This window comes from Mytilus edulis, chromosome 1 (assembly GCF_963676685.1).
Source record: "Mytilus edulis chromosome 1, xbMytEdul2.2, whole genome shotgun sequence".
In the NCBI taxonomy this organism is placed as follows: domain Eukaryota; kingdom Metazoa; phylum Mollusca; class Bivalvia; order Mytilida; family Mytilidae; genus Mytilus; species Mytilus edulis.
Window position 1 is genome coordinate 44,300,317 of NC_092344.1, and position 12,185 is coordinate 44,312,501.

The following is a 12,185-nucleotide window of genomic DNA, read 5'->3' on the forward strand; positions in this document are numbered from 1 at the left end:
AACTAGCCAGACATGCATAAATACAAGGTGATTTTACATCAATTATTGCTGTACTTAAAGTTAAATAGCATTTTGTCCAGTTGGAAAGGTAAGAAAGTACGATATGACGATATGTTATGGCAGTGTGTCTTCCAATTCGACAATGAAATTGTATGTATGATAAAAGAAAAATCTTATTTTTGCATACGGTCTAAGTGTCATATTTATACCACAAAGGTATTATGTATGAAATAAAAACGGATATGGGTTTTACGTCAATAATACAGCAGCAGAATTACAAAAGACTATAGTGTTTATTGCTAATAGCATGACTAAAGAACTTTATATAAGGACGAAGAAAATGAGTACAACAAAAATACAAAATCCAAATATAATTCTGAAATGGGGAAGTCCATAAAAGATGTCAAAATCAAACGTTATCAATCAACAGAACCAGTGAAAAACAACTGTCATCTCGAGACTTGATACCGGCATTTCCAAAAGAAAACATCAGTCACAATCCAAACTTTCTGAGCGTATCATTAGAACCGATTAAAACATTCAGTATCCAACTCTTTTAACAAAACAAACAATAATATCCAGAACATATGTAGAAGTACTATCAACTTTTGAAAGAAAATTAGGAATTTTATGCTTAGTTATTAGTTCTACTTTTTTTCTACATAATATTTTGATTATCGTTAAATAAGTTTTCGAAATGTCATACACCCTTTGTTGATGAGACAAAAAGAGTTTCATAAAAACCAATTAAATATATCATGCTGATAATTTCTTTACGCCAGACGTGTTTTTCGTCTACATATGACGCGTCAGTGCCGCTCGAATAAAGACAATTGGAAGGCCAAATGAAACCAGAATTTGATTAATATTGAAGGCAAAAAAATCACGAAAGCTGATTAAAATCTTTTTAAAATCATACTTTCTCAATAAATAAACATAGATACCAGGATTAAATTTTGTATTTACGCCAGACGAACGTTTCGTCTACAAACCAACATAATGATGTTGTTTCTTACACCATAATTGTATAGTATTATCGCATTTCTCAAAAACAAGAATTGATAGCTCAGTGAACGGTTTTCATTTGGATCTTGCAAAACATTTGAACTAATCTAGATTGAAAGTAAATGTGATTTTCATTTGAAGTTTATGAAATTGATAGCAAATCTTTGTCAGTCTGTCTAATATATTTCTTACTAATTTTTATTTAGAGCTTGATGTATTTTACAGACATTTTTTCCTAAATTGTTGTAGTCAACTTATTGACCTGTATTTCTTTTTTTGTTGCTGACTCAATGACGTATGCCCACATCCTACACACCTTTATTTCCTACTTTCATAATTATAAATACCTTACAAAATAGATCTATTCAACAAAACTCACATTTCAAAATCTGGTATAATACACTGAATATATTTGAATAATGTTCGAAAATCCAAAATTAACTTATTCAAATATTCAAAATCATTAAATTAAAGAATCAAATTCCGTTTATGTATAAGAAAAAAGACACCATATGAGATGTATCATAACCGTGAATTTGCATGTAAATACTATTCAGATGTTGCTCATTGGATTATTGTCTAGAAGAAACAAATAAAAGAAAAGAAAGACATTTTTAAAAATGTAGATTCAAGATTTAAATGGACATATTGTGTATGAAATTACAAATGGTTAATAATTTATCTTCTATTGGCTACCTTAAACTATCTTATCATATTGATCATTCATACAGAGCTAATGAGATTTTGAAGGACGTGCAAATTGAATAATACTGTAATTAGCATTTGTTAAATATTTGAATGGAGGCAATCTAACAGGTAAAAACATTTTTACTTATTCTATATCTACATTTGATTGAAATTCAGATTTATTTAGACATGCAATGAAAAAGCAATATGCATTTATGCTTTTACGAGAGCCTGCAAATCAGTGGTTGTCGTTTGTTGATGTGCTAATGTGTTACATCTTTGTTTACAATACTTTTTTGCACATAAATTAGGCTGTTAGTTTTTTGGTTTGATTTTTTTTTACGTTTGTCATATCGTGACCATCAATAACTGACTAGGCGGTATGGGCTTTGTTCATTGTTGAAAGCCGAAAGGTGACCTATAGGCTATAGTTGTTAATTTCTGTGTCATTTGGTATCTTGTTGAGAGTTGTCTCATTAGCAATCATACCACATCTATTTTTAGCTCACCTGGCCTAAAAGGCCATGTGAGCTTTTCTTATCACTTGGCGTCCGTCGTCGTCGTCGTCGTCGACGTCGTCGTCGTCGTCGTCGTCGTCGTCGACGTCGTCGTCGTCGTCGTCGTCTGTCGTCGTTAACAATTTTTCAAACATCTTCTCCTCTGAAACTACTGAATGGATTTGAATGAAACTTAGCATGATTGTTCCTTAGAGTATCCTGCACAAAGTGTGTGCTTCGATTTTTGATCCGTCAAAAAACATGGCCGCCGTTACTTAAAATAGAACATAGGGGTCAAATGCAGTTTTTGGCTTATATCTCAAAAACGAAAGCATTTAGAGCAAATCTGACATGGGGTTAAAATGTTCATTAGGTCAAGATCTATCAGCTCTGAAATTTTCAGATGAATCAAACAAACCATTGTTGGGTTGCTGCCACTTAATTAGTAATTTTAAGGAAATTTTGCAGTTTTTGGTCATTATCTTGAATATTATTATAGATAAAGATAAACTGTAAACAGCAAAAATGATCAGCAAAGTAAGATCTACAAATAAGTTAATATGACCAAAATTGTCAATTGACCCCTTAAGGGGTTATTGTCCTTTAATGACAATTTTTCACAATTTGTTCATCATATTTGCTAACTTTAAAAAATCTTCTCCTCTGAAACTACTGAATGGATTTGGATGAAACTTAGCATGATTGTTCCTTAGATTATCCTGCACAAAGTGTGTGCTTAGATTTTTGATCCGTCAAAAAACATGGCCGCCGTTACTTAAAATAGAACATAGGGGTCAAATGCAGTTTTTGGCTTATATCTCAAAAACGAAAGCATTTAGAGCAAATCTGACATGGGGTTAAAATGTACATTAGGTCAAGATCTATCAGCCCTGAAATTTTCAGATGAATCAAACAAACCATTGTTGGGTTGCTGTCACTTAATTGGTAATTTTAAGGAAATTTTGCAGTTTTTGGTCATTATCTTGAATATTATTATAGATAAAGATAAACTGTAAACAGCAAAAATGATCAGCAAAGTAAGATCTACAAATAAGTCAATTTGACCAAAATTGTCAATTGACCTCTTAAGGAGTTATTGCCCTTTAAAGACTTTTTTCACAATTTGTTCATCATGTTGACTTACTTTAAAAAATCTTCTCCTCTGAAACTGCTGTATCAATTTCAGCCAAACTTAGGCTGAATGAGTTTCAGAGTATCTAGTATAAATTTTACATTTCATTTCCTTGTATGTCAAGAAACATAGCTCCTATGGCTAAACTAGAACATAGGAGAAAATGATTTTTTTTTTGGCTTTTGAAGAGAATAGGACGATTTAAAGAACATTTAAATAAATTGAAAAGCCAAAATGATCATTGATGAGAGATTAAACCAAAAAAATTCAGGTGAGCGATTCAGGCTCTTGAGAGCCTCTTGTTTTATATGCAATGCATTTTCGTATAAATTGATATTGCATACAAATACTATGGAGCACCACCAACATATCTTTTTGTTTTCTTTAAAGTTATTTGAACTGTGACTGTAAATAAACAAAACCTATGTATTTTATCAAAAATGATGTTTTTCTTTTAAGATGTCATGTTCAAATATGTTGTTTGGAACAACAACACTTTTTTGACAAGAAGATCAGTACAAAATGAAGGCAAAACTAGTATACCGCTGTTCAAAATTCATAAATCGACTGAGAAAAAAACAAATCCGGACTACAAAACAAAACCGAGGGAATGCATCAAATATAAGAGGAGATTAACGACACAACAGAAACACAACATTAGAATGTAACACACACTCAGATACGAACTATACTATAACAATGCTCATTTTCCTGACTTAGTTCAGGCCTCCCGCTTTTATGGCAATGTTAAATATAGCATTAAAATGACAACATTACATGAAAGGACTACACTACAAATAAATGAGAGAATATATAGGACAGAGAAACACAAGAATAATAGCTAACAAAAGGTACCAGGTTTAAAATTTAATACGCAAGACGAGCGTTTCGTCCACACAAGAATAACCAGTGAGGCTCAGATGAAAAAAGTTCGAAAGCCAAAACAAGTACAAAGTTGAAGAGCACTAATACGGCTAGGGTTTTCTGCCGGGGATAAGAACATTCTTATTATCAAAAAATAATTCATACGTTTGATGTATTTCCTGCTTCATCTCTTTTTATAATGATTTAACCGTTTGTCAAAACAACTATTTAGAATACCACTGATGAGTCGCAGGAAGTCGAAACGCTCATCTAATGTAGATAGATATAAAAAGATGCGGTATGAGTTTCTATGAGACAACTCTCTATCCAAGTCATAATTTGTAAACGAAAACTGTTAGAGGTAAACATACAGTCTTCAACACGGAGCCTTAGCTCACACCGACCAGCAAGCTATAAAGGGTCCCAAAATGATAAGTGCGAAACCATTCAAACAGGAAAACTAACGGTCTAACCTATAAAGAAAAAAAAACACGTATCAACCACTTCAACATACTACAACCACTGAATATCAGGTTCTTGAGAGGTGCAACCTAATGCAGCGGGTTTAAACTGAATAGGTACCAACCTTCACCCTTACCTGAAACAATACTGTAACATCACAACATAAAGAGACACTCTTTAAAATATTAATTGAAATGACTTAACTCAACCAAAAGAAGTGAACATACACTGAACGAATTTGATATATGAAACAATGTAAATACGAAATCAATAAAATAAGGGATGGCATGTTAAACAATATCAGAAAGACAGCCACAACCTTCTAAAAAATACAGCCAAATAAAATAACGTTCACATTTAAATTAAAATAATTTTGTTGTAAGAGATACAGTCATGGAGTACAGAAACATTTGCTACCAAATAAATAATTTTGTTGGTTAGAGTACAAGGACTGAAATGAATTTATAGTCATATCAAAGCTGGTATATATCAAAAATATAAAGACCTGATATAACACTAAATAAGTTAGAATTGACTTACGAAAATGCATTACACATTATATTTCCATGTCACATAGAAACGTAAGTACTAAAATAAACATGTTATCCTTGATAAGTGTTTACAACCATATAATCGATGTAGTTGTACATTCTTTTCTCCGAGGGTATCACCAGCCCAATAGTTAGACATAAATCATCATTGATATAGTCATAATTATATATTAACTTTTTTTTTAACAAGTCTTTGAATTTTTGAAATAGTAAGGTTTTTCTACCTCAAGAATAGATTACCGTTTTTGGCAAATTTTTGGAACTCAGTGCTTACAACTTTGTACTTAATTTGGCCTTTTAAACTTTTTTTTTATCTATTCGAGCGTCACTGATGAGGCTTTGTAGACGGAACGGCCGTCTGGGGCAAATTCAAGATTTAATCCTGGTATCTGAGATGAGTTTATTTAAATCCTCCAAGTGGTAATTGTTTTTTTTTTGTGACGACTCGTCATTCAATTGACGCCGTCATGTTTTTTTTTTTATAAATATACTGTTCAAACTGAAGATCATTCGAAACAATGAAGACATAGATAGCCGTAGCTAATTTGGCGAAACTTTTCAGTGCTTTTCAACTAAGTATAAGGTATCACCAGCACAGTAGTAAGCACTTCGGTGTTGACATGAATATCAATTATATGGTCCTTTTTATAAATTAACTGTTTACAAAAGTATGAATTATTCGAAATACTATGGATTTTCTTATCCCAGGCTTATAATACCTTAGGTGTATTTGGCACAACGTTTTGAAATTTAAGTGCTCAATATCTTCAACTTAATACTTGTTTCCCTTTATCACTATTTTTTATCTGAGCGTCACTGATGAGTCTTATTTAGACGAAACGCGCGTCTGGGGTATCAAATTATATAATCATTAGCCTGGTACCTTTGATAACTATTTTTGTTTGGCCTTTTGATTGTTTTGAATCCATATTTATGATGAATATTTTTATAGTTCGTTCTTATGTTATACTGTTATACCACTGTCCCAGGTTAGGGGGAGGGTTGGGATCCCGCTAACATGTTTAACCCCGCCACATTATTTATGTATGTGCCTGTTCCAAGTCAGGAGACTGTAATTCAGGGGTTGTCGTTTGTTTATGTGTTACATATTTGTTTTTCGTTCATTGTTTTACATAAATAAGGCCGTTAGTTTTCTCGTTTGAATTGTTTTACATTGTCTTATCGGGGCCTTTTATAGCTCACTATGCGGTATGGGCTTTGCTCATTGTTGAAGGCCGTACGGTGACCTATAGTTGTTAATGTCTGTGTTATTTTGGTCTTTTGTGGATAGTTGTTTCATTGGCAATCATACCACATCTTCTTTTTTTATAATAGTTATCAAAGGTACCAGGATTATAATTTAGTACGCCAGACGTGCGTTTCATCTATATAAGACTCATCAGTGACGCTCATATCAAAATATTTATAAGCCAAACAAGTACAAAGTTGAAGAGCATTGAGGATCCAAAATTCCAAAAAGTTATGCCAAATAAGGCTAAGGTAATCTATGCCTGGGATAAGAAAATCCTTAGTTTTTCGAAAAATTCAAAGTTTTGTAAACAGGAAAGTTTGTTTCAGGTATATCATGACAAGATAAATGACAAGATATCATGAACAAGAGCCTCAATATACATCTTATAACACTGGTACTCAGTAGTATGACTGTAATGACCAGCGTAAGTGGTGTGTATTCATCTAAGTTAAATGTTATTTCTGTATGTTGTATATACTTTAAAACAAGAATTAAACTATAGTACACGTATGTCTCACTCGCACTATCATTTCCATGTTCAGTGGACCATGAAATTGGGTCCAAACTCTATTTCGCTATTAAAAGTATAAATATCATGTCACAGGTAACATGTGTTATAAGTTTCAAGTTGATTGGACTTCAACTTCATAAAAAACTACCTTGACCAAAACCTTCTTACCTGAAGCGGGACAGACAGACGAACGAACGGACGAACGGAGGGACGGACGTACAAAAAAACGGACGCACAGATTGAAAAACATAACGCCCATGAATGAAGAATAAAAACTAGTTAAATTTGTTGGAAAACAGTCTATAATTCGCTAGTTCAAAATGACTGTTGTGAATGTAACTTTGTCTTCATGTACGTAATGTCGCAAAACGGTGTAAACGTTGTTTCCCGTATTTTTGACGTTGTGTGAAAGTGACGTGAGGGAGAGAGATGTGTTGCGGGATGAACAAGATGGTCGAATGTTTGTACTGTCGGAGTGTATGCTGTGTCTCTTGTATTTTTATGTAACGTCTGTATAATACATGTAGTGTGAATAAATCGTGACTGTTATTTTCTACAAAGATGATGTTAACTTAAAAATTATGAACGCTCGGAATTCTACAATGTTGTGATATCTATTTATTTTTGATAATAAATTCTATACTGATCTTATTCTTATTAGTATAACATAACTTTCTTGTTGTATTTTTAGCCGACATAGTACATTCGTGTTCGTTGACCACAAATGTTTCCTGTACGCCACCAGGTGTAGACAGTATAGGTAGGTTTAAAAAAACATGTTTGCTAAGCAGTCTTCATTTGCAAACTTTCGAATTATGATTAATGCATATTTTCTGTACCCAGCTCTCTATTTTTGAGTCACCAATGACACTAATGTTTCCAAGTTTATACTATACGATATACCAAAGCATATTCGCATAATAGTTATTTAGAAAAAAAAGGTGACTGCTCAACGAATACAGGGTTTCTATGGAGATCTAGTACATGAAACGTACCAAGGCTTCGCCACAACATATTTGTTTATTCTTACAATGCCATTTGATTAGAGATTTTTTTTTTAATTTTCCTCGGAGTTCAGTATTTTTGTGGTTTTGCTTTTTACTGTCTCAATTTGATAGCAATGCGTTAACTCAATCATTATAACATATGTCTGCTTCCTCCTTTTAATATTCTTATCGGTTTTGTCTTGTCGTGATCTGATACGTAGCACTACATACTGAATATGATTTTAAGTTGAATAAAGAGTGTTGCATGCATGCTAGCAGATCTTTGTACTCGTTGTTTTACTTTCTAAATGCGATTTGTTTGAACTTTTATTGGTACACTTCATTATTACGTAGCAAATTCATGCTCCAAATTGTTGTTTAGCAATTCCGAATATTTCCTTTTATTAAACTATACATCGCTTACACATTTAATTTTTCCAATTTGGATGGACACTTTTATTTCTATATGAAAGAAAGATTTAAACACAGTAAATGCTTAACATTTTAGTTTATTTCCTTTTGTATTTCAGTTTGTTTTTGTGAATGTTTGGATGTTACAGTAAACAGAATAAACTTGACAATATCATATTTTCCATGCATGGAGCTTCTAGAACAATGTCATATCTACGAATTGTGGTTTGAAATAGAGCTACATGACGAGAACAAAAATATTGTCAATGCAACGACAGTTGTCTCGAATTATAGAATCGATAACGGTTCGAAGGTGATTTTCCCCCGCAGTTTTCAATTTTTGTTTGTAATGGGCAAGGTGGTAAGCGGGAAATATTAAAATAAAAGTATGACGTTGGGTATGATTGCCATAGCCAAACAATTTTTTACACTTCAAAAAGTTAATTTTTAATTTTCTTCAAGTTTTATGATAAAATCATTTTGTTTATTGCATTTTGTCATTGCTAATGAATGTATAAGAAAGATTATGAAGGCTATTTTTATATGTAAGATATATTTGCCGTCTTCTTATAAGGCCATTACGTGTAAGATTTATTCATTATAGCAATAAAGTTTCATATTGTTGTTGTAGATGTTGTTTTTACATGGATTAAAACAATCATTTGATCGCAAACTTAAGCTGATCAGACCGTATTCAATCTTGGTAAGGATACTTTTACGATAAAATTTATCAAATTTAGTTAAAGCATTATCATATAAGTACAAAAGTTTTCAGTTCATGTTAGACAAAAGAAAAGGGGATTAATTCAATGAAACATTAATATAAAAACAATTGTATTTTATTTAGTGTTTTTCCTTTTTAAGTTAAAACCCATATTGCGACTGTTAATGATTGAATAAAGCCAGTAACGATCTTTGAGAGACAGGATTTTGTATTTGCCATAATGTGAAATACTTAGACATCATTATTAAAAGTAACGAAAACAATTCAGACAGGATATTCGTGCCACACAAAGTGATATGAAAATGATATCAGAAAAATATAAACCCTTATATCCGATCAATTTACACAAGTGTTAACACACAATTGTTATGTGCATGACTGCTTCTTTCTAAATGAATCTATCGGACGACACATGTATGTTTTTCTGTATAACCCACTTGTTACAGCAATGGTATTTGGACGAGCATTGAACAATACGGCTCAAAACCTATAGATAAAAGTTATCAAATAAAACGATAAAATTATGAAGGAATCCGTTGAAATATGCACACATACAACACAACATATTGTTTATTTCAGTTTCAGCACTAAGTTTTGCTTGATCAGAAGTTTAGAATATCCAACTTAATTTTAGTAGACACATCAAAAACATTTTTGACAAAACGAACAAATCAGCCTTAAAATATAATTATTTAACAGTTGTTTGTCAAATCTACCAAATATAAGAGATAATTGGTTAATTAGGGAGACATAACTTAAACGTTGGATTATCGTTTCAGATTCAGCCTGGTTGCACTATTTGTGACGACAATTGTTCATCTATAGGTCCTATAGGTAAGAACGTTATAGTCAATATATCATAAACTTTAAGTACGTATTATATAATGTATTGATCGCATTTGTAGTTTGTAAGGGACTTTTTGCAATGTTTTAACAAGTGAAGTTTATTTACTGTATTGGTATTTTACTTGTTTTCTCAAATGTCGTTTGCAAGAACTGCTTAGTCACTTTAAGCACTAATTCTATTAACATGTATCAATAAGTGGTACATAGTTTTTGACCGGCCAGTAAGTCTGCTCGTCAGTACGACGGTGCATGCTTTCGTCCGTCGGTCAATTTCGTTTCCGGATGCTTTCCGAATAATTTACATCAAATTGTGAACATTCTTTGATATTTGGATGCGAAAGTAAGATCCCTATTGATTTTTAGTTCTATATATCTATAGTCAAGGTCATAGTAAATACATAATTTGAACAGAAAAGTGTTTCCAAATTCTAAAGCAAGAACTATTTAAGTGATTGCTACCGTACTGGGATACATGATCATATATATTACACAGAAGCCTCCTTTTAATATTTAAACTTATTCCTCAAAGGTGGCGGTCATAGCTATAAAATAGACTAAAATCTTCATAGAAAATCGAATTAAGATGTTAATACTTCTTAAGAGATTTTACGTTACTTGGATATATGTTCAAGTATAATAAGAGTGATATCCCTATTGAGTTTAATGTCACTACGTACGTGTTCAAGATCAAAGAAACCAAAAAAAAAATAATAGAATGTTTGAGCAGAAAAAAAGAGATCTATTAAATATTGCAAGTGATTATTTTTTTTAGCTTACTGTATATACGAACATATGTAAAAGCGGAAGGCCAAATTTTTATTTTAATAAGTCACAAGGGAAGATCAAAGACTTTATTACTAAACATGTTGTTTAACACAATATGACTGCATGGAAACATAACCGAAACAAATTCTCTGTTAAACTAAACAGGAAAAAGTAAGCTATCAGGTCATCGTAAGGTTTTTCCTTTCATATTGGTAGCGTGAAATATAAAAGCTATAGGTTCTTTAATTGACTTTGAAATTATTGACAATTGTGTATACTTTTTTGTTTAGCCAATGTTCGAGTCAATATGTAAATATGTTATTGCTTTTAGAAATACCAGTAGAGACCAGCACAAGTCCTATAAATGCAAAAAGAAATGGACCAGAAAACTTGCCGATTGTTCCGATTATACTTGGTATTCTTGCTGTGTTCGTAATGGCTGTTAATGCGTTTATTATTGTCTTTAAATGGCGACGGTCAGCGCGTCAGTTACCTGCTAACAACATAGAATATTCGAGTGCTTTACAACAAGTTCATATAGTAAATTCTAGAAACTAAAGTCAAATATTCATAAATGTATTCACACAAAATTTTTACAACAGCTGATCAGAAAAATTATTGAAAATAAAACAAATATCAACCCATGCCTGCTTTCTTTATATTTCATGCAAATACACATGTTTTGTTTTCGCCTCGTTTTGAAATATAAGTGTTCTACCTGAAGCCAAAACGGCGAAATGATATACTTCAAATTAAGTCCCTTTAGTTGTTTTCTTTTAAAATGACAACCTGCTTTTTTTTTATAGCAAAGGCCTGAATGGCAATGTTAACTTTTCCCGTCACTTGGCATCCGTCGTCTGTCATCTTTTGTCGTCTAAATTCCTTTAAATTTTACAAAGATCAATTCCTTTCACTATTGAACCAAATTTTAACCAAGGTTGGCCACAATCTATGGGGTATCTAGTTTAAAACGTATCCGATAACCCCCTCTGCCACATAAATGGCCGACATGACTAAAAATAGAACTCAGGTTTAAAATACAATTTTCGTTTCTTTTCTCAAACCGCTTTTTGATAGAAAAATTTCCTTTACTTAAATGACGCAAATATTGGATTTTGTTTTATTTTTACCTTTTATCTTGAGAATAATAATAGATAAAGAGAGGCTTCTAACAAAAATAGCCATCAAAACAAAATCTACAAATAAGTCAAATTAGAAATTTATTAAGTTATTGAGTTATTGCCCTTTTATGACGATTTTCATGCACTGTTTGTGATTTTGCCTCATACCTGAAATACGAAAATTGATAGACAAATACAGGATATAATACCATGAATATATGTTTTTATCAAAACAGGTGTTTGAGCTTTTGATTTTTCTATTTGATTAGGGACTTTTCGTTTTGAATTTTCCTCGGGGTCCGGTATTTTTGTTATTTTAGGTTTTGAGATCATTTATGAGAAAAAAATACTGAATATGTAACAACCCAGAA

At 32.0% G+C, this 12,185-nt stretch overlaps 1 protein-coding gene across 1 annotated transcript; it reads left to right on the top strand.

The window, feature by feature from the left end:
• Nucleotides 1–1,741: 1,741 nt before the first annotated feature.
• Nucleotides 1,742–11,337, top strand: LOC139519496 (uncharacterized). The gene is made up of 7 exons (XM_071311611.1): nucleotides 1,742–1,821; nucleotides 6,777–6,881; nucleotides 7,653–7,721; nucleotides 8,478–8,671; nucleotides 8,990–9,061; nucleotides 9,862–9,916; nucleotides 11,025–11,337. Exons 2-7 carry the CDS (start codon nucleotides 6,809–6,811, stop codon nucleotides 11,249–11,251), a joined length of 690 nt encoding a protein of 229 aa, XP_071167712.1. The 5' UTR covers nucleotides 1,742–1,821; nucleotides 6,777–6,808; the 3' UTR covers nucleotides 11,252–11,337.
• Nucleotides 11,338–12,185: the final 848 nt, after the last annotated feature.